Genomic DNA, 21,521 nt, shown 5'->3' with positions numbered 1-21,521 from the left:
AGCTGGGTGATGCTTCTGTGGACGGGGATCTTCCCCAGTGGTGGTAAGAGCTGTGGCCTCACTCTGCACTGTGCCCTTCCTTTTGGCAGATGTGGATGAGTGTGAGGACCCTGCTGTTCAGTGCCTGGGGGGAGAGTGCAGAAACACACCAGGCTCCTACGAGTGCCACTGCCAGACTGGCTTTGAGCTCATCAATGGCACTGTATGCGAAGGTATGAACCCCATCCATGCAGCCCTCTGGGCCCGGTACATACTGGATCCCCCTTCATTCTCAGTAGGGAGGATGCTGGTGTCAAGGCAAGTGATGCCACCACGCATGGCACATCCATAAGGCTGTAGTCAAATTCAGGCTCCCCGTGGACAGGGAAGATCTCCGTTTCCATCATGAGAAAACAAGGGGCCAGAAGCCCTTTGAGGGCTGACTGGGGGCATCCATGTGGCTTTGGTGAAGGATGTACCCCAGTGCTGGGTGCATGGTCCTGATTCTGCTTCCTCTGCAGATGTCAATGAGTGCCTGAGCAGTGAGATCTGCAGTCCCCATGGCGAATGTCTCAACAGTCAGGGATCCTACTTCTGCATTTGTGCTCCTGGCTTCTCAAATGTGGCTGGTGGAGTCAGCTGCCAAGGTGAGTTGGAGGGTAGCAGGGACATACCTTAGGTCCTGCCCTCTGCTTCCTGCCCTCTGCTTCCTGCCCTGCTGTGAGATCCAGGATGATGTTTTTGTCTTGATTTCACAGATGTGGATGAATGTGCAGACAAGTCCCTGTGCTCACAAGGCCAGTGTCTGAACACAGAAGGCTCCTACAGATGTCTGTGTGAAAATGGATTCAAACACTCCCAAGAGACTGATGATTGCGTGGGTGAGAGCTCGTTGCTGGAGAGATCAGCCTCCCAGAATTTGAGCAGACAAATTTAGCCAGTGCAGGGGGGAGGGCAGTTCTGCTCCCAGCACTCATATTTGCTGGTGACTTGTGAGGAGGACTAGCACTGGTTCAAGACCTCTAGCCAGCTGAAGCAGACCCAAGTGCATTGAACAAGCAGGGTCCCCATCTGCCCATCCTCATCCCCTTGCTCTCCTCCCTGCAGACGTGGATGAGTGTAAAGAATATGGGGATGCCATCTGCGGCACGTGGCGGTGCCAGAACAGCCTGGGCTCCTACCGTTGTATCATGGGCTGCCAGCCTGGCTTCCACTGGACCCCCTTGGGTGACTGCATTGGTGAGCACAGCCCTGGGTGTCCCTGCCTCTCACCCTGGCAGGAACAGGGGGGTTGTGGGACATCTCTGCCAGAGGCACAGGGGAGAAGGAGGAGAAGGAGGAAATGTGTGGCTGGTGGAGAGGCAGATAATGCTGAGAGTTTGTTTTCTTGGCTGTGCTGCCTGCTTGCGTCTAGACTTCTCTCTTCCTGGCATCTGGAACAGACACTGCATTGTGCTGCTTTCCGCTTGGGGAGAGTCCTGGGCAGGTTACAGCCATTCCAGGCTTGGAGCTGGACCACCGCTCCCTGTAAGCTGTGCTTGCTGGGGCCAGTGCCAGTCACCTGCCTGGCAGGCCTGGGTGAGGGGAAAGGCTGCTGGTACCAATGCATGCTAGGTTGGCGAGTCTGGGTTTGAAGCCCAGGCTCCTGCAAAGAGGAAAGAGCAAAGGGGTTTTTGCAATTTTTAAGGCTCCCCCCAGCTCAGAGAAGGTTGCAGCAGGGAGGAGCTGCTGCCAGCCACTGGGCTTTGGGATGCACTAAGACTCAGCCTTAGCAAGCAGAGCTGCTTCTGGCCTTGGGAACTGTGGGCTGTGAACACATAGATGCTCTGACTGCTCCAAGAAAAATTCCATGCAGCAGCTGGAGCTTCTAGGCTCTGTGTCCCTTTACACCTCTGCAGGAAACTGCTACCCTTAGCCACCCCTGCCAGTCACCTCCCATGCTCCCCATCAATTTCCCATTCCTGTCCTGCCCCTATTGCTCTATCCACATGGCTTCTTTGTGGCCCTCAGTGTTGCAAGAAGCTTCTCTTAACATGCATGCTCTTAGCAAGGACCCAGTCCCTCACATAAAGGGAATGCCTGCCCCAGTCCCAGATCTTGGGGTCAAAGCCGAACGGCCTGAGTAGGGATGTCAGCTGGAAGAAGTGGGGTTTGTACAATTCCTGTTTTTGGCTTTGCTGCAGACATTGATGAATGTGCCAATGAGACGCTGTGCGGGAGCCACGGCTTCTGCGAGAACTCAGATGGCTCCTTCCGCTGCCTCTGTGACCGTGGCTATGAGAGCTCACCTTCTGGGCACTACTGCATTGGTGAGTCTGCCAGCATCACTGCCAGTCAGGCAAGGAGAGCCACTGGCAGATGCCAGCTGTGTCCCAGACCACAAACAGGGACTGCACTCACACATTGAGAATCACAGACATGGACAGGGCAGCTCATGGAGGTAAAACCCCTTCCCTTATCACAGCAGAGCTTTGGAATTGTGAAGGACCAGGCTCTGAAAAAGTCAGTGTTTAACAGTGAACATGGAGCCCTTTTCTGTCCAGGTGCAAAGAAGGTCCTTGGGGGATGGAGGCACTGAAGGTGCTAGAAAGGTACTTTAATGGGTGCCTGTAGAGAACAGGCCAAGTGTATTATAAGGAAGAAAATCTTCATTGTGAAGACAGGCAGGCAGTGGAGCAGTTGCCTGTGATGGCTGTGTAGTTGCCATCCTTGGAGATTTTAAAGACCCAACAAGAAAAAGTTCAAGAAGTTCTGAGCAGCCTGTAACTGAGTAGGGTGTTGGACTGGAGTCCTTCAAACCTAGATTCTGTGATCCAGCAACCCACTGGATTTCAGCAAGCTGGAGTTCAGGCTCTGGATCCACTTAGGGCAGGGCATGAGGCTCCTGCCAGGCTTGTGTTGAGCCACTGTGTTGAACACAGTTCTCAGCTCATCCCTAGCAGCTTTTGTCTCCCAACTGCAAGGTAGCTTCATGCTGCAGACCGTGCACAGGCTGCCCATGCAGAGGCAGGGCTCCTGCTGCCCACTGCTGCCCCTTGCTTTGCAGATGTGAATGAGTGTGAACTGATGGTCGCCGTGTGTGGAACTGCGCTCTGTGAAAATGTGGAGGGATCCTTCCTGTGCCTCTGCCCCAGTGACCACGAGGAGTACGACACTGAGGCAGGGCAGTGCAAGCCCCGAGCAGCCGTGGGTGAGTAGGCAACTGTGATAGAGCGTGGGTGGCAGCCAGAGCAGGAGTGTGGTAGCCCTGGCGGGGGTGAGATAAAGATGAGGGGCTAAAAGGGCTGTACAAGCCTCCACAGATAGATGGGCAGGTTTTTGTCTGGGGAGAGCTCAGAAACCTGAAAGTGAGGACCTGGGAAGGCCACGCTGCTGGTGATGGGTGTGTTCTGGGACCTCCTAGGTATGGGATGCTGCGTTGGGGTGCCAAGGGCCCCATCCCGTCCCTGCTCTGCTGTCTTCTAGAGGGCTCTGACACACGTGCAGCCCACCTCTCTGACAGCGCAGAGCGCAAGCAGTGCTACTACCACATCAGTGACGTCCGCCTGTGTGACAGCGTCCTGGCCAAGAACATCACCAAAGAGGAGTGCTGCTGTACTGTGGGGGCAGCCTGGGGTGACAACTGTGAGACTTACCCCTGCCCCATCCCAGGAACAGGTAGGACTGTGGCCCTACCACACCAGGCAGGGCCAGTGCTCTGCCTGCCAGCTCCACCTTGATTGCACTAATGATCTCCTTCTTTCCTTTCCATCTACTCTTGGCATCTGTATCTTGGTCAGTGGAGTACCAAGAGATCTGCCCTCTTGGGAAGGGCTATATTCCCCAGGAAGATCCGCTCTCAGGAAAAGTCTCTTTCACAGGTACTAGCATCATTTTCTTTCATTTCTTCCAGGGGGAATAGGGAGAGCACTATTAAAACCCTGCATGAAAATGCATTGACAAAACTATCTCCCCAGGCCTGTCATGGGACATCATTTTGCTGTTTTCCCCATTCCAGAGAAATCCCACACTGCCAGTATTGTTGAGCTGGAAGTGCCCCTCCCTCCAGTCCTGCCTTATTGCTGGCAGTGATTCTTTCTTGGTGCAAGTCTCTCATTATGAACCAGGAATGAGGACCATTAAGACACAGCTCTTCAGTTACTGATCAGATCTCCCAGTGGCCAGCTCGCTCAGTCTTTGGCACTTCACATCCATAGGGGTTGTGTGCTTAAGATACACACGAATTTCCTATTTCTGAAAGTGTCCTGCTCACACTGCCCCTCCTCCTGTTCTTCCTGGGGGTGCTTCTCCTTCTGCTCCCAAGCCTGAGGCCTGTGGGAGAGGTGGGGAGCTCACTCAGGGACGTGTCAGTGATCCAGGCAAGGTGCTGTGAAGCTTTCTGCAGGTGTAGCACCCAGCTCACCTTGCTTCCATGGCTCTGCTTCCTGAGACAGTTGCCCTCCCTCCATCCCTCTTTCAGACATGGACGAGTGTGAGATATTTGGCTCCGAGTTCTGCCGCAATGGACAGTGTGTGAACACAGTGCCTGGCTACAAGTGCTTCTGCCGTACAGGATATTTCTATGACTCCAGCAGGCTTGAGTGTGTTGGTAAGATGGCCGCAAAGAGCAGTGGGACCCCACTGCTCATGGGGGGACAGCCGTGCTGCTGCACCCAGACTTGTTCCTGCTGGGCCAGGTCTAGGTAACAGGCTTCCTGGGACCCTCCTGGGGAACAAGAGAGGAGAGCCTGAGGTCCATGGGGTCTCTGTTTGGGCAGGGAAAGGGTCACATTTCTCACGTGTGCCAGCCTGAAACATTGCCCTGTCCTTGTGTGTGGGCAGATCAGGATGAGTGTCAGAATGAAGTGTACTGCATCAACGGCGAGTGTCTGAACACAGAAGGCTCCTACCACTGCTTCTGCAGCCTCCCTCTTGTGCTGGATGCCACTGGCAACCGGTGTGTGAATTTCTCCAGCAGGGCAGGTGAGCCTGATCCCCCACTGCAGCACACCTTTGCCCCACACATTCTACCCCATGGCTGGGTCCTGAGGGACCATGGCTGGGTCCTGGTCCAAAAGGGAGCAGTGGGTGGGGACTTGGTGTCTGGCTGAGGTGTGTCAGCACCAGCACAGGGTGCAGCCAGGGCAGGGAGGGGGTAGGAGCTGGGGCACTTGGTCATCCCTCTTGGGACAAGATGGACAGGTACTCTTCTGGATGATTTCCATGGCATCCTTTGCTTGTGTCACTCACAGATGCCTTGGAGGAGTATGAAATCCACCTGGACGTCTGCTGGCAGACCGTTGCCGACTACATCTGCCAAGACCTGCTGCACGGCCAGCAGACTACGTACACTGAGTGCTGCTGCCGGCTTGGTGAAGCCTGGGGCCAGAACTGTGCACTTTGTCCCCACAGGTCCTCCGGTAAGATGGGCAAGCATGTCCCAGCAGAGGGGGGAATGGGCTGGGCTGCCACTTGTCATGTCACGTAGGTCTGCTGCATAAGGTCTGTGCATTGCTGGAGGCAGCCCAAGGACTGGGTAACCCCACACACACTTCTCCAGGGCTGAGCTGCACCAGTGGGTAGAATATACCTGAAATTGGTTTGCAGCAAGTCCAAGGTATTTGAGGGGAGAGTTGCCCTGTGCATCCCACTGCTTCTGCACATGTTAGGAGGTAGTGGCAGGGGAAACTGCCCAGGGAAATTGGGATTCTTGCTGCTCAGAACCTGCTGGCCCCAGACAGGACCTTGTCTTCCTGACAATCAACAAACTACAGAGCTGCAGCTTTGGAGGGCACCAATTGCAGGCCTGGCTCAGCTGACCCAGTGTGGACACATACCTTGGCCATATAGTGGACCTTGGGCCAGGCTGCACTGACCCTTCCTTTTCCTCACCTGCAGCTGATTTTGCTTTCCTGTGTAATGGGGGCAGTGAAGACAGTGAGAGAGGGGCTGAGCTCCGAGAAAGACCTAGATATGAGTACGGACCAGGCTTGGAAGACCCCCACTATGGCCTTCCCAGCCCCTACTACAACTACCTGGAGTCTGAGTATGGAAACCCTGATGCCGGTTTCCCTCGGAGGGAGCCCAGCAGTGAGTTTCATGGCAGCCCTCTCCACCACAGCCCAGCACGGTCTCCACCCCGCTACCTGCCCAGCCAAACTGGTGAGTATTGGAGACACAGAGAAGTGCTCCCTGCCCAGACTGTGTCCATGGGGACTGCCTCACAGTTCCCACCCTGGCTGGGCTGCTCCAGGCTGGGAGCAAGCTCTGTTCCTGGCTGTTCCGAGTCAGTCCTGGCACCACCAGCACTGTCTTGCTGCATGCCCAATATTCCTCTTGTGGCTCACCCTGCTCTGACCCCACCTTGCCGCCCTCCAGGTCTCTACGAGGGCTTCGAGGGGCTGCAGGCGGAGGAGTGCGGGATCCTCAATGGCTGCGAGAACGGGCGCTGCGTGCGCGTCCCGGAGGGATACACCTGCGACTGCTTCGACGGCTTCCAGCTGGACATGACCCGCATGGCCTGCGTGGGTGAGTGAGTGCCTGGCCGCGGCTGCTCCCTGCCGGTGCCAGCCGGGACAGCAGCAGGAGCTGTCCCGCTCCTCTTCCCGTTCCTTCCCGTACGGCTGGGAGGGCCGTCGCGGAGGTTCAGCCGGCTCTGGGCATCACCGAGAGCAGCTGATATCTCCTGTCTTCTCACACCACTCTTGTACATCACAAACCATTGATACTGTGATTAACGTCCTCTACATTTGCCACTGCCCTGGTGGAATTCCTCACTTTCCACCCTGCCCTATGAGACATGGTTTCTAAATCTTCTCTCTGCATTTCCTCTACATCCCTATGCCATGTCTCCATCCTTTTCACATTATATGTCTCCAAGCCAGCTGAGACCTTAGGCACTCAACAGAGCAGATGAAAACCTTCCCCTTTTCCTTAGGCAAGGCACTTACTTCAACTCAGGGCAGCTTTATTGTACAATACAGTGGTGCAGCTTCTTCATACAGAACCCATGGTCTATACCACCCCAGGTGCAGCTGTGCAAAATGGCTGCCTGAGATGTTATTCCCTCTTCTGCATTTGTGCACTGTTTTCCTTTCCTTGGCCATAATGCTTTGCATTTGCCTTCAGTGAATTTTATTTGGTGTTTGGACCACTTCTCTATCAGAGTAAGTCTGAGCTCTACAAAGTGCTTGCAGTCTGGTGTCACACACATATATTTTATAAGCATGGGGATTCTTCCTTTGTCCACCTTAATGACAACATTTGCATGCAGCAGGGGTAAGGACAGACACTGCAGCCTGTGCTTTAAAGGGGTTTTATTGTAACAGCCAGGTATTGCTAATTGTCTTTGGAGTGCAGCTGTCCGGTCCATTGTGCAATTGCCACAGTTTAATCTAGAGGGTATTTTCTCAATCTGTTTGAGTGTGTCATGTGAGAGTGTGTTGAAATCCTCACCATGGCCAAGGCACATCATATCCACTTCCCCCTTATCTGACAGGCTAGTTATCAGGTCAGGGAAGAGAACCAGATTGGCTTAACGTAATCAGGCCTTAACTGATCTGCACCAGCTATTTAATGATCCTGTTATCCTTTAGAAGGTTATGACCTAATCACTCACAAAGCTGAACTGCTTAGGGGTGAGCAGACTGTAATTCTGGATTTTCCCTTCTCTGTTTCTGAAGATAGTTTTGAGATTTATCCTTTGTTGCTTTTCTGAGGCCTCCTTTATGCTCCCGTCTCAGAGAGAACTGTTGACTTTTCAGGAACTGCAGGCAGCATTAAGCATGTGAACTTGCCTTGCCACAAACCTTTATGGATGTAACTGATTGTTGAACCTCTCCATCACAGTGTGGCCTTTCCCTCCCTGTGCTCCTGTACCCTTGTTTAAACACTTCAAACATAGTCTGTGCCCTGTCTGATCACCACAAGTGTTTTTATGATGGCTGGAACAAAGCCCGTGTTAGCTGCTCCAGCCAGCTTGACTGGCTTTTGTTTCCTCTGTTGATAAGAAATAGACTGACATTCCCCATTGTTTCCTCCTAACATATTTATGGAGCCTTTGCTTGTTGCCTTTTCCATCCTGAAACTAACTAGCCTCATTTTACACTGGAGCCTGTTTCTTTTCCTTTCAGTTCTCCTGCTTGGTTCTTAGTCATCACCATGTTTTTACCTTGCTGACTGCAGGCCTTTAGAATACTCTGCAGCTGCTGCAGGACTTCCCCTCTCACTTCCTAGGGCAACAGCTTACCCATGCTGTGTGAGCTGTGTCCCCACTCCTGCCCAAGTGGGCAAACTCCAGGACTTGGTGCAGGCTGCTAGCAACCCTACACTGTTGCTTTTGGGTCTCTCTGGGCTAAAGTGTCCTTGTTTCATTTCTCCTCTTGATTTGGTGGCCAGAGCAGCCTGCCTGCTCTTTCAGCTTTTACTTTCCCTTGCTTCTGAGGCTGCAAAGCACATCTTCCTTGATGTGCCTAACTTCTTCTTAGGCTTCTGAGCAAGCCATCCTGTTCATGGCAATGTGTGATCCTGAGGTTTAGTGCGAGTCCCAGTGTCAGTTTGATAATTAGTTTGGCTGTGTGTGGAGACTACCTTGTTCCTCAAGCTCTCTCTTCTCATGTTTTCCCTCTCCATCTTCCTCCTGTGACTGCTGTGCTTTCCCTTACCTCCCTGAAAATTTTGCTTCCAGCATCCCTCCATGGAGCTGCACTTCTCTTTCTTTGCCAGATGGCCTCCTCCACCTATGCTAGAGATAATCCAAGGTCCCTGGGATAGCAGAACATTTGGTCCTCCCAGGGTTCATTGGCTACTGCTGGGGCCTTCTATCTCCTTTGGGTGGCCAGCTGAACCCATCAGCTGCTTCCCACTCCCTGCTGATCAGTGGGAGTTGAGTCTGTAGTTTGTGGTGAGAGGGGTTGGGCCTGCCTTGGTAGGTGAGGATTTGGGGTCTGTAGGTCCTGTGGGTGCAAACAACGGTTCTGGGGTTGTACCTGGGTGCTCTGTCCAGCTCAAGTTGGTGTATCTCAGGCAGGGTGCCTGGGTTAGTACATGTAGCAGAGCAGACCTGTCACAGCAGGGCAGCTGCTGTAGGGCTCACGTGCACACTCCAGCCTGATGAGCTGGCCAACTGAGCCCTTTGGCACAGTTTGCAGGTTAATGAAATAAGCCATTGTTTGTGCAGCACGAAGTCCCTCTGTGTTTTGGTCCTGGAGATGATAATCGGCCTCTCAGGGCTTGGTTGACCTTGCTGGATCAGAAAAGGGCATTTTCCAAGGCTAGAAGTGGCCTTTTCCCCAGATCTTAGGCTATTACAACTTGTTAGCCAAAAGCTGCTAGCAGAGCATGGAGGGGCTCTTATCTGGTGTACATGGGGCAGGATTCAGTACTGTGCTGGAGGATACTGGGGATGGCACCCTTGGATACTATGGAAGCTCTGCAGATATGCTGAGGGCATGGGAGGCTGGTGGTGTCACTGTGGACATGCTGAAGGTACTGGTTGGGGGACAAGGCAGGCAGGCCCCGTGTGGGAGTGCTGGGGGGACGGCAGGGCCACAAGGAGATGGCTGTGGGCTGGGACTACCCACTGTGCCACCAGCTCAGCCCAGTCCTTCTCCTTGCAGACATCAACGAGTGTGAGGAGGTGGGCAGCCCTGAGCCCCTGTGCCGAGGTGGCACCTGCGAGAACACAGAGGGCTCCTACCGCTGCCAGTGCCTGCCGGGCTACGTGGCCCTGGCCCGGTCCCACCACTGCGTGCCCCAGACAGCCCAGAACCCAGCAGCTGCGTAGCTCTAGGAGAGCAGGGGGAGGCTGCTCCCCTCACACGGCTCTGGGGCCTGGGAGCACAGAGAAAAGGCCTCCCAGGGCTGCGGGTGCTTCGGGGCTCTTCGTTCCTTCCCCTTCGAAGTGCTCAGCTTCCCCACCACCTCTCTCTGTAGGTCAGGGCTGAGCTCCCAGCCTCTGCACCCCTCTTGGCCCTGCCAGCCCCTGCTCTTCCTGCAGCAGAGCCCACCCCAGCCCTTGGCACCTGTCACATTGCCCTGTGTCGTGGAGGCTCACAGGACACCTTCCCTCGCCACACAGCCCCAGCCTGTCCCCTCACCCTGCCCAGAAAGGGGGTTCATCTCCCTGCCACTGCTGCACTGACCTAGTGACAAGCCTTACCCACATGGCGGGTGCTGGCCCCACTCCTTGTGAAGCATCCGGCCTCCAGGCCAGAGCTTTAAGATGGGGGTTCCACCCAGCTTTCTAGAGCTGCTGCCTAACCTTGGGGTATGGGAAAGAGGCCTGAAGGGCCCCAGGGCCAGCTCTCCCTGTGGCTTTTAGCCCCACACTTTGTGCCCCATGCTGGCTGGGCAGGGGGAGGGAGAGCAGGTCCAGCTTCCTTTCTGTAAAGTTGTTGGTGGTTTTTTTTGTTTTTGGTTTTTTGTTTTTTTTTTTTAACTGATTCTGCTGGAAACTTCTCTCATGTTGTTAAATAAAACATTTATTTTGGGCCCCTGTGGCTCAAAACACTGAGGCTTGTCAGAACTGTTTATCTTGCCTCTGCCAAGGGCAAAGCCATCCCACTTGTAAGCCAATTCTTAGCCCTCTCAACTGGCACATGGCCTTCTGCTGCTCCTGAGTGAGAGCAGAGAGCTTTGCTGGGCCAAATCCCCAGCCCAGCACCAGTGTCAGGAGCCAACTCCAGTCCCTGCAGGCAGCACGGAAGTTATAGTTGTTCACACCCTGCCTCGCTCACACACAAGGGGGCTGCAGTTCCCATATGGGTAAGTGTAGTTACTGCAGTTGGTAAGAACTCTCTAGCAGGTCTGGGAGTTGTTTTTCCAGCCCTGGAACCCTCAGTATAAAGACCTTTACCTATGCTGCAGCAAGCAAGGCTATATTCTATGCCACCACCTCTTCAGGGAGCCTTTGAACAATTTCAAGCCTGCATAGGACTAGCAAAGCAGGAGCACAGCCAGACATTGCCAGCTGGATAGCAGCTGCTTCTAGGTCACCCACACTTAGACCAGCGTATCACCTCTATTCATGCCTTAAGCTAAGAAGTAAGACCAGCTGAACCCTAGCTAGAAAATGCCCAGCCTCTCTGCTTTCCCTCCTGATCCTCAACACTCACAGAATACAACACAAGCAGATTTTGTCTAGCCTTTATTAAAAGGAAGGTTACAAAAAGAGGTTCAGGAGCTTGCAGCAGCTCCAAGTTAGTAGTAGTGCAAACCATTGGTTAGAGAAAGAATCATCCCTGCAGAGACATTGAACGCCATTTGGCTTTGCATCCACAAAAAGGAAGTTTTCCCAGCTGGAGTCCTGCTGGCTTGAGCAGAGGCCCAGGACATAGCAGGCTGTCAGCTCAAGGAAAGACTCCTCTCCTTCCCTCTGCTTCAGCTGCATGGATAGCAAATGCAGGTCCCAGGGGCATCCCAGTCACAACAGAGCAGGAGAAACACAGGAGAGTGGACGCAGCTGGCATTCTAAAGAGGCACTGAAGGGTTACCAGGTAGCAGCTCAGACAATAGCCAGGTTCATCACTGTGAAATTCCTTTCTGAGGACAGACAGCTCCATGTCTCCATGTCAAACAGATAAAGTGCCTCCACACAGCAGCTGGAGGATCATGCTCAGTCACTCCTGCAGCAGACACTGCTGCCCTTTGAGCTGCTAGGAGAACATCCCAGGGATGTCACCTAAACACAGCAAGAGCACTCTGCCAGGGGCTCATCTTGCAAGGAACACAGTGCTGGCTGCTCAGAGGCTGCAGAGCTCTGAAGGAAGCAGTAAGAAATGTATATTATATAAAAGAATTTGGCCTGTGTTGTTTCTGGTTTTTCCCTCCCCAAGCCCCTCAGCTGGTAATCTGCACTGGTATCTTCCAGCAGAACAGCATCTGGTCCTGGTCATCTACCAGCTCCCACTTCACAATCAGTTTAATCTGAAAGAGAGAAGAGCAGAGGAAAAAAGAACATTCAGGAAATCTTAAGGCAAGGGCATGGGGAGAAAAATTATCACTTGTGTGGAACAAGGAGGTCTTGGGACCTCTGCACAAAGAAGACAGAGCTGGGGCCTTGTCTTTGCATGCAATAGGTGGGCCATGCTCATGCACTGATTCCTGGAGTACGATCTGTGGATGGAGAGGGCTCAGCTACATGATACAGGAGACCTCCACACACTGCATCCCACTCCCTGAGAAAGTAGAGTGGAAACACCTTGCAGCACCCCCAGCTGAACTGCACCCCAGTGTTGAGCACACAGAGTCTGTGAGCATTCAGCTGCATGCAGCAGGCTCTGGTGGGGAGGCACAGCACAGGAAGATACTGGAGCAGCTGAAGCCACTTCTCAGCAGCTGGAGCTAGGCTGCTTCCTTTGCTGGGTCTGTCCCAAAGTGGGAACTTGAAAGTAGAGTCATACAGCAAAAAGAACAGCAGATGGTCTATGGAGTCTACTTGCTCTCACCAGAACAGAACAAGGTGTCTTCCCTTAAAGGCAGGTGGTGAGACTACCCCAAAATAGGCAGTAGCTGAGAAGCTGACCAGCTGCCTGCATACTTACACTGGGGTACTCGCTCTTCACAGGGAGTTTATTCAGGTAGCTGTAGGAATGGCCTTTCTGAATGGGGCACTGGATCCCGGACTTGCATCCATCAGGTTCAGGAATAGGGAAGGGTATGTCCACGTGCAGCATCTCCCCGTACACCCTTGCTTGACTGCCCTGGCTCTCGATCTCTGCAGAACACGGAGAACACACATATACCACACATGCCCTTCACAGGCTGCAAGAACACAACTAAGAGACACTCTTCCTCCCACCCAGATCCCTCTCCAGCCGCCCTTCTCCCGTCCCAGCAGTGGGACACAGAGAGGATCCGCTGCCCCTTCCCACTCCCGCTGGAGATGTGCTCCTTACTGCTGGCGAAGGTGACGTTGATGCTGTAGGATGTCCCCTTGTGGAGCAGGCAGGGCTGAGTGGGGCAGGGGCTCACGTTCACCTCCTGGATGCTGCCGTCTACGGAACCTGCAGGGAAGAGTCGGGATTACCGGGCCGTCTCCGCCTGCTGCAGCGCTCCTCCCGCTGCCCCGCGGCCGCAGCCACTCACCGCAGTCAACGAAGCGGAGCGGCTCGGCCAGGGCGGTGGCGGCGGCGCCCAGCGCCAGGAGCAGGGCGAGCGGGGTCGGCACCATGGCGGCAGCAGCAGCGGCGGCGGGCACGGCGGCGGCGGCGGCTCCGCGGTGTCACATGAGCGCGGCGGCCCCGCCCGCCCTCAGCCGCGCCGGGCCCCGCCCGCAGGGCCGGGCCGGAGCCGCCCCCGCTCCCGGGGCCGGGGGAGCGACCGCCCGCCCCCGCCGCGGCCAGTGGTGGTGTGCTGCAACTACAGCCCTGGGACAGACAGACACCATCTTCAAAAGTGCTGCCACTGGACATCCTCACTCCTGGGCTGTCCTGGGACAGTCAGTGTCAAAGGCAGCAGCCGGAGGACAGGCTCAGATACAGGCGGTGCCATGCTGCCCCTTCTGAAAGGGGATAAAACATAAAGCCCGCAAAGCTGCTGTAATAGACTCGTCCCTGGCCTTGTTCATACGTATCCCATATCTCTGTTCTGCATGTCGAAAGCTGTTTGTGTAACACGAGTGCCAAGAGTCACATCTGCTGAGTACCTGGCGTGGCTGCCACCTTTCACAGAGCACACACGTCAGTCCTGTTTCTCAAACTCGTGAATCGCCAGAGACTCCCTGCTTTGGGCTCTGGATGTCAAGGCAAACCAGACAACGCTTCAGAAAGCATTTGATCCAAGCTAAAGTTTACAACTTTTCACCAATTTCACACGGTAGCAAATCTCAGCCTTTCTGGGATCATGTCAGAACACGGTAGAGAGGCACGTGAGTGCTGATTTGGTAGGAATGTGGCAGAGCTGACACAGCGTCCCCACTCCTGACCTCTGTCCCAGTGAGGTGTCTGCCTGCTCAGCTGCAGCTGCACAGCCAAGTGACTAAGAGGTGGCACCCCACGCTTTGCTCAGGCCCTCTGCAAAGGGTGTCACATCAGAAGGGGTGTAGAGTTTTTTCATGTTTGGGGTTTTTGTTTTAGATTTCGAATAAGCATTCAGTTTCCAAACACATGCATCGCAAAGTGCTTACCACAACGCTATGAAAAAAAACCCCAAAACCACCACCCTCAAAAAACCCCTGCTGAGACTAAGCCATGTATTTAACACTACCTAGCACACTTTATAACTGACCCGATAAAGGCTTTTCCTTGTCGTGGAAAGCATGCCTTTCAAAAGGTATCCCTTATCCCTATCTTTCAAGTCTTACAGATGGTAAACAAAGCTGGTAACAACTGCAGTCAGGTCAGAGCAACACCATAAAGTGCGGTCACATATTCACAGGATAAGCAGTGCTTGGAATTTGCTTGGAAGCAAATTCCACAGTCCATTATATCAAGATGCCTTCCTGTGAAACAACTCACCACCTATCTTTGCTTCACAGATGCTTTTACACAATGGTAGTGACTACCTACATACAAGTCAACGCATATTTCAAATCATTATAACTGAGATCTAAATTAACATGTCTATTTCCCCTCCCTGCACCCCAAACTGGAGTAGTAAAAAGCCTAATAAGTGTAAGTCTGTAAATCTACAGCCAAGGCCTTTACAGAAGAAGGAAGCAGAAACCTTCTGCCCAAGGTTTTTAGTTGATATCATACATTATCATGGTGTCAGTTTTGCAATAACATTACTGAAGCTTAAATTCCCCAGGGCAGCACAAGCATCTTGGGCTAAACAGACCTTGCTTTTAGGCACATGCCCCCTATGGCATCTGATAACAGGCACAAGCTTCCAGGTTCCCTTGGAGCCAAACACTGCTTAAGAAGGATTCAAATCAACTTCAGGCTGGTCTCATTATTTTGCAGACGGAGGTCCTTTCAGAATACCAACATCACAGGGAGCTTATGCTGCAGTGCAGAAACACCAGCGGAAAAGGCTAAGAAAGTTAGCAGACAAATTCTTTCCAGCAAGACTGATACTGCAGTTGTTAATTTTTGTAGTTCAACCAACTCTATTACATGAGGAAAAAGCCTGAAGTTCCACTTCATCAGCTATCTACACCTGATTAATTCAAATCCCTCTAAAAGCATAGCACTAGCAGTTCAATAAACAGATGTGCTTGCAGGCACTACAGCGCCAGTGAATACAGAAGGCAGGTTCTCAAGAAAATCCACATACAGAGACTAATCAATTTAACTGTTCTTTCAGCCAGAACATGCTCCTTTTGCTACAGATCATCAGAATTCACATTTAAATTCATCACATCCACTTTTGCATTCAACACCATACTAGAGGTTTTATTATCACCAGTTTCTGAAGCACTGAAACAAGTATAGTTTCCCTTCAATATAGATACAAGAGATTTTAGCATCATTTGCAGAGGAGAAAAGAGCAAAATATCTAGAAAATTCAACTCTCAGATAAATCTCTTCAATACAGTGTGCTTAAAGAGAGCTAAAGAACTCCCCAAACCAAGACACCACAAACCAGAATAAGAAGAGAAAATCAAAATACAAACTTAAAACCAGATTATGCCCAGCTATCAGGAACAAGATGACCAACAATATCAGAACCCAGGAAGGAAAACTACTCTATGGAAAAAAGCAAGCAACCACCCCTGTACCACATAGCTGGCTGAAGGAAAAAAACAGCCAGTGATAAGAGATGCAAGGGAATAGCTGTTCTTAGTTATCCCACCTCCCCTTGTCACACCAAAAAGTTGTCCCCAGAACATGAGTCTCTCCTTGGCACAGCAGATTATTAATTATATTAACTGTGAGTGATGCTAGCTGGCCTTTTTCTCATTCTTTCAGTCTGCAGTAATCATTTCAGCAATGTCACAAAGATCCTTGAAGCTGCTTGCCACATTTCTGTCACTTAACACCTTTCTGTCACTTTAATGCAGTAAAAATGAAGGCAACTCCAAAGTAAGTGTCTGTTTTTTTGGGGCTGGCTACATCCATTCTCTGAAAGGTGTCAGAGTGAATACAGCCACAGCATAGAGAAATGCAGCAAGATCAATCTAATACACCCTACAGAGTGAGAAAGAAAGTCAATACAATATGAAAAGAAATCAGGCATGATCCCTCCTCGTCTCTTCTCCCAGGAGGTTTTCATTCCCTCCTCCAAAGTCGTCAGCTTTTGGGATGCCACACTGATAATAATCAAGAAACACCCCAATATGTTTTATTTAAACATTCAGTGTTCTGATATGTCTGATGAGGATTCATCAACTATTGCAGGTGCCTGCATTAGTACTACTCCTGCTGGGACCCTGCCTGTGATACTTTCCTGGCTTTATCATGAGAGCTAACCCAAGAGTAAGCAAGATTAAACAGCTCAAAGCAGTCTTTATCTACATGGTCAGGGTGGAAAAAAAGCAAAACCCCGTGGTTACAGAAGAACCACCTTGTTCGTAGCAGAATGGTGAGAAAGCAAACTGTGACAAGGTCCTCAAGTCCTCTGATGGAAAATCACCCCCTCCTGCTGGGATGACAGGTTTTCTTCCATCAGTCTTCCACACAGTCACTGCATGACTCTCCGCAGGTCTGGCTAGGGCTGAGGAACAGGATTCCTCCCCCAGAATCACATGAGGAACAGAGAGATAAAGACTTTTAACCACAATCTGTGATGGACCGGCCAGGCCGCTGTCACACGGCAGACGATCAGGAGGAGCTTAAACCACCGTGGGAGGGCAACGTGCTCCAGGTAGCCGTAGGGGCCTGCCCGGAGTCGGGTGAGCCTGCCGGGACCGGGACCGGGACCGGGACCGGGGCCTCCTCCCACCCTTGCTGCGGTGAGAGGGGAGGACACTGTGGGTGTGAGGCTGAGCACCGCCGGGCCAAGCGCTCGAACGAAGGAAGAGTGGCCTCCACCTGATAAAGGAGAGCAAACCAGAAAAGCCGGTGTCCGGGAGAAACCCTAAAATCCTTTATCCCTGCTGCCGTGTTTGCTCTTCAGCCTACCCAGCGCCCCTGCGGCGGCATCTTGACCCTTCTCTGGGTTCTGCTCACAATAACCTTACGGGACAAGCATGCGCTGAGGGACAGCGCTCGCTCTTTATTTTATTACTCTTCACAGCTCCGTGGCTGCGAACAGTGCCTTTGTGCACCTGTAACGCGTTCATCGCTGCCGAGGCTCAGCACCGCCCGCGAAGGGCCACGGCCACCACCACAGGCACCGCCACCACCGGCACCGCCGCCCCGGTGCGGCCCCGGGTGGGCGCGGCCGCACTTCCGCCATGGCGGCGGGGCGGGGCTGGGCTGCCATGGCGGCGCCGGCGCTGCTGCGGCGGTCCTGGGTATTGGCGCTGGGCGGCCGGACGAGGTACCGTTCCCTTGGGCTCTCGGCCCCTTGCACCCTCCCCCGGGGGCGCAGCGTGTCCCCGCTGCGCGGCAGGGGCTGGTGGCTGCAGGGCCAGGGCCCCTCTGAGGCACCCCCTCTCCCTTCTTCCCGAGGCAGCCGGTGCTCCGCTTCCCCGCGCCCAGGCCGAGCGCCGCCGAGGGCCCCGGCCGGCCCTGCCCGCCCCGCCGGCTCCCTGCTGCGCTGGGCATCGTCCTTCTCCGAGCCGGGCCCGACGGAGAGCGGCCCCAGCGAAGGACAGATCTTCCTCAGCGAGAGCTGCGTGAAGGTGGCGACTGGGGAAGGGTCTGGTGTCTCTGGGAGGATTTCCACACTGCCTGCCCTGCCCTCACGCCGAGGAGACAAGTTGGAGTGTTCTCCAGTTTGTTCAAGCAGGCCTTTTAATCCTCTTCCTTTTATTTATTTGCAGCGGCTGCTGGAGATCACAGAAGGATCAGAGTTTCTCAGGCTGCAGGTGGAAGGAGGTGGCTGCTCTGGCTTCCAGTACAAGTTTTCCTTGGACACAGTTATCAATCCTGATGACAGGCAAGGACAAAGGGGCGTTTTGGTCGTCAGGTGTTACTGTTCTTTGCAGAAGTGGCGGGAGGGGTATGCGAGAGATAATAGTGTCTTGCGTTGAAGGGAAGAGGCCTATGAGATAAAGGAGCATGCTGAGGTTGTGCTTCTCTGTAAGGTCTTTGCCAGAGTTAATGGTTAAATATGCTTCTTTTTTTGCAGAGTGTTCGAACAAGGTGGTGCCCGTGTGGTAGTGGATGTGGACAGCCTGGCCTTTGTGAAAGGATCTATGGTGGATTTCAGCCAAGAGCTGATACGAAGCTCCTTCCAGGTGGTGAGCAACCCCCAGGCAGAGAAGGGTTGTTCATGTGGGACTTCCTTCTCTGTCAAATTCTGACTGGACTTCTCATGGATGGACACTGTTTGCAGACACTTTTGGCAATCTCCAGAGGGTTTGTGTTTGTTCTTTTCCCTGCTGCTCCCTCTCATCTCCCTTACACTGTGACGCAGCTGTTACACATTACTGCAGCTGTGTGTGTGTTTGCACTGAGCCTGTCTCCAAGATTTGTTGGCCTTCCCTTCAGAAATGATGAAGTTACCATGAGCACACACACAGGAGCATCTTCAGCGCCTTGTGAACCACAGGCCAGGTGGTGCTGACCTGCCCTGTCCTGAATGTGGAACTACTTAACTGTCTCTACAAGAGAAGGCTGTATATATATGTGTGTGTATGTTTATTGAAAGGTCTTACTAAAAAAAGTCTATGAGACTGATCAGTATTGCTTGTGCATTTACATGTGGGTAGAATGTGGGTTCTTTCAGGCTAGTGTTGCTTATTCCTTGTCTTCCAAGTGAATGGGACTTGGAGTCTTACTCACATATACTGCTGGCTCTCCACTGCCCAGTTTACAGTGGGCTTTTCCAGATACTTTTTTCTTGTTGAACAGGATTCTCTTGGTCCCAGGAACCTATGGTGGCTTTGCTCTAAGTTCCTGGGATGATGTTTTTCACTTGGTCAGAGTAAGCGAAACCAAAGAAATTGAGGTAGGAAAAATTAATAGCTTATGTCTTTTATATATATAAACAAAAGAAAAATCTATTGTATATATATGAAAAAAATAAATACACAGCTCTCTATGCCCCAGTGCTATTTTAGGCGGTTCCTAAGCCCGACTTAGAATTTTAGATCATACAGACTCTCAGGTTTCATGGTGTGGTTGCTGCCTGCTCTTGCCAGCAGGAAGGGAGGTTGAGGTGATAGAAACAGAGGAGAGCAGGAGTACTGCCTAAGGGTTTGCAAGTCCTTTTGACTTACAGTTGTCTGGGAAACTTTTCCATAACTTGGTTTACCATTTAGTCTCTGTCTAGCATGCCTACTGACATGAAAGACTGGAATAACTCTACTCCTTTCTAAGACTCCCATGGAATGGGACGTCTAGAAGTTTCCAGAATAATAGTTTTTTATCTACCACTAGATGTCTTTAAAGTCAGTGATTCACCTGCTTCTAGTTGAAAGGCGAGATGGGGGAGCTATTTTTGTTCCCTCTTTTGTGTTTTATCTGATCATAACCAAATTGTTTAAGACTTGAGTGTTTCACGTGAGTGTGGGAGCACTGCATGACTTTGGTCTCAAGGGAACTGCCTATGGCAAACTGTGAGCTTTTCAAGACTATGCCACAGGCATTTTTTGTTAAGCTTCCCAAATGCCTTTTTACACTATTTAGTAGTGCCTATGGTCAGCCCTGTTTTGCCTATTTATTTCTAGTGCTCAGAGCTGATAGCCAGCTAGTTTCAATTTCATCAGCAGATGTTTGAGGAGCTCATATATGACCTGCTCAGTCTTTGTCACATAGGGATGGGATGCACATGGATAGGATATGGAGCAGTAGCTCTTTCAGTTTAGCCCTTTCTATTTCCTGTAGTCAACAATGTCTACCTAGTTATGTTGCTATCAGAGAGAGCTGTCACATTTTGTAAAAGGATGTGGTTAAAACATTTGTCTGAACCTCTTCAGGGTGTTTTAACCCTATCTTTATGCTCCAGATCTTGAAGGTGATGTCAGCTAGAACTGCCTTTGAAAAGTGTAAGACCTTAAAGCTTGTGTAGGTAGAATACATTAGATAAGTTCTTTCAGCTGGGATAGCTATAGGCCAGAGGAGTTGCTTTCTGAACCAGGAAGATCCATTCTTGGTCTATTTCACACAGACTGACCTAGGTCAAATCTCTTTTGAGCTCTTTTATGGGAAATAAAAGTGCAGCAGTATTGCTGGAGAGGTAGCAAACCAGCAGCTACCACGTTTTGTTTTTTTTTTCCCCTGAACTAAAGATAGCCTTTAGCCCAAGTAAACATGCAGGCTTCATCTTGGATTATTGTTCTTGCTAAATGTAAATGGGCCATGTCTGTTCAACCTAGCCAGGTTCCACTTGCCTACACTTGCTCAATACTGATGCAGTAGATGGAGCAGGTGCTGTCACCGTGGAGTGCTGCCCCTTTCAGAGGGTCTGCCGCTGCTGAGGCTACGCAGAGGATAAAGCTTTGTGCCCACCACTGTCACTTGCAGCATTGCTGTGACCCTTACATGAGTGATGTGCTCTGCCCGTGGTTCTGGCAGTACTGCTCTGACTGCACTAGGTGGACCCCTTACTCCTTGGGACTCACTGCACTGGACATGCACAGGCGTTCTGGGGTGAGATGGGCTTTGCTCCAGGCAGGACCTAAGCAAGAGCAAAAGTTTCTTTGCAGCTGTCTGTTTTGGATGCAGGCTGGTATTACTGCAGCGTGCTTTTTAGATCAGAGAAACTGCTAGGAGCTGGAAAGATTCCAGCCCATATGCCATGTTGCTCTTGGCTTCCTAGTCCTGCTTCTTGGGAGAAGGTGTAACCTATTGGTGAAGGCTACTGATTTTCCAGTTTTCATTAGGGAGTGGGTGGAAAGGGCTGTCTGTCACCTCTAGAGTTGTCCTGGTTCTTTAGAAGTCTGTCAGTACATGAGAACTTCTGTCAATATTAGGAAGTCAGCAAAGGGGCTCTTGACAGAGGAGTATGAAGGCGATCTTGGTGTATTTTGGCTCTGTAGGCAGAAAAGGCTAGATCTTAGTTCCTACTGAAAAACCCTAACCTGTCAACTTTTGTGCACTGAATAGGTGACAAAGATGGCACCACACTATAGCCTGTGGTGCAAGACTCATGGTGCCAAGAGAAGGACACAGAAGATTAGACAGGGGATTTGATGCTGCCTGGACCATGAGGGGCTGCCAAGGCATGTCTGCAGGAGGTCTGCAGTGTGGGAATAGTTGGGAGCCCTTGTACTGAGACACTGAGAAGCTGAAGGAGCTGGAGGTGCTTCATGCCAAATGAGAAACTGCAGTGGAAAATCTTTCTCTGCTCCCACATAAAGAAGGAGGATTCTCTCAGTTCACCCACCTGACAAGGAATGAATGATCAAGAAAGATATTTATGGAAGCCTTAAGATGAAACTTCAAGGGAAAAGGGCACAATCATCAGTGTCACTGACAAGAAGGTAGAAGAAGATGGAATAGAAATTCTCCCTTTGGTGAGAGCTTCTGGGAGCTCTGCAGAGACTTGTTGGTAGATGACCAGCATATCCTCAGCCTGCGACTGGCTCTGTTCTTCAGATTTGGTATCTACCATGGCCTCTTAACTGAGGG

At 51.9% G+C, this 21,521-nt stretch overlaps 3 protein-coding genes across 3 annotated transcripts in view; 2 read left to right on the top strand and 1 right to left on the bottom strand.

The window, feature by feature from the left end:
• Positions 1-10,471, top strand: part of LTBP2 (latent transforming growth factor beta binding protein 2) — a 67,873-nt gene extending 57,402 nt beyond the window's left edge. Inside the window, exons 22-35 of the mRNA XM_056492770.1 lie at positions 90-212; positions 501-626; positions 738-860; positions 1,087-1,218; positions 2,163-2,288; positions 3,026-3,169; positions 3,445-3,636; positions 3,759-3,839; positions 4,439-4,567; positions 4,801-4,941; positions 5,211-5,378; positions 5,857-6,120; positions 6,337-6,486; positions 9,576-10,471. Of these exons, the coding sequence (XP_056348745.1) occupies positions 90-212; positions 501-626; positions 738-860; positions 1,087-1,218; positions 2,163-2,288; positions 3,026-3,169; positions 3,445-3,636; positions 3,759-3,839; positions 4,439-4,567; positions 4,801-4,941; positions 5,211-5,378; positions 5,857-6,120; positions 6,337-6,486; positions 9,576-9,742 (2,066 nt within the window). The 3' untranslated portion in view covers positions 9,743-10,471. The remainder of the gene's footprint in view (positions 1-89; positions 213-500; positions 627-737; positions 861-1,086; positions 1,219-2,162; positions 2,289-3,025; positions 3,170-3,444; positions 3,637-3,758; positions 3,840-4,438; positions 4,568-4,800; positions 4,942-5,210; positions 5,379-5,856; positions 6,121-6,336; positions 6,487-9,575) is intronic.
• A 616-nt stretch (positions 10,472-11,087) lies between these two features.
• Positions 11,088-13,231, bottom strand: NPC2 (NPC intracellular cholesterol transporter 2). Its single transcript, XM_056492771.1, has 4 exons — positions 13,045-13,231; positions 12,855-12,962; positions 12,501-12,673; positions 11,088-11,883 (listed from the first exon to the last, which is right to left on the bottom strand). Exons 1-4 carry the CDS (start codon positions 13,127-13,129, stop codon positions 11,797-11,799), a joined length of 453 nt encoding a protein of 150 aa, XP_056348746.1. The 5' UTR covers positions 13,130-13,231; the 3' UTR covers positions 11,088-11,796.
• A 3,981-nt stretch (positions 13,232-17,212) lies between these two features.
• ISCA2 (iron-sulfur cluster assembly 2) lies at positions 17,213-18,626 on the top strand. Its single transcript, XM_056493496.1, has 4 exons — positions 17,213-17,322; positions 17,458-17,626; positions 17,768-17,883; positions 18,076-18,626. Exons 1-4 carry the CDS (start codon positions 17,237-17,239, stop codon positions 18,248-18,250), a joined length of 546 nt encoding a protein of 181 aa, XP_056349471.1. The 5' UTR covers positions 17,213-17,236; the 3' UTR covers positions 18,251-18,626.
• The last annotated feature ends 2,895 nt before the right edge of the window (positions 18,627-21,521 follow it).

Source organism: Oenanthe melanoleuca, chromosome 5, assembly GCF_029582105.1.
Source record: "Oenanthe melanoleuca isolate GR-GAL-2019-014 chromosome 5, OMel1.0, whole genome shotgun sequence".
In the NCBI taxonomy this organism is placed as follows: domain Eukaryota; kingdom Metazoa; phylum Chordata; class Aves; order Passeriformes; family Muscicapidae; genus Oenanthe; species Oenanthe melanoleuca.
Note: the sequence above shows the minus strand (reverse complement) of the source record. Positions and strands in the feature narration are given on the sequence as shown.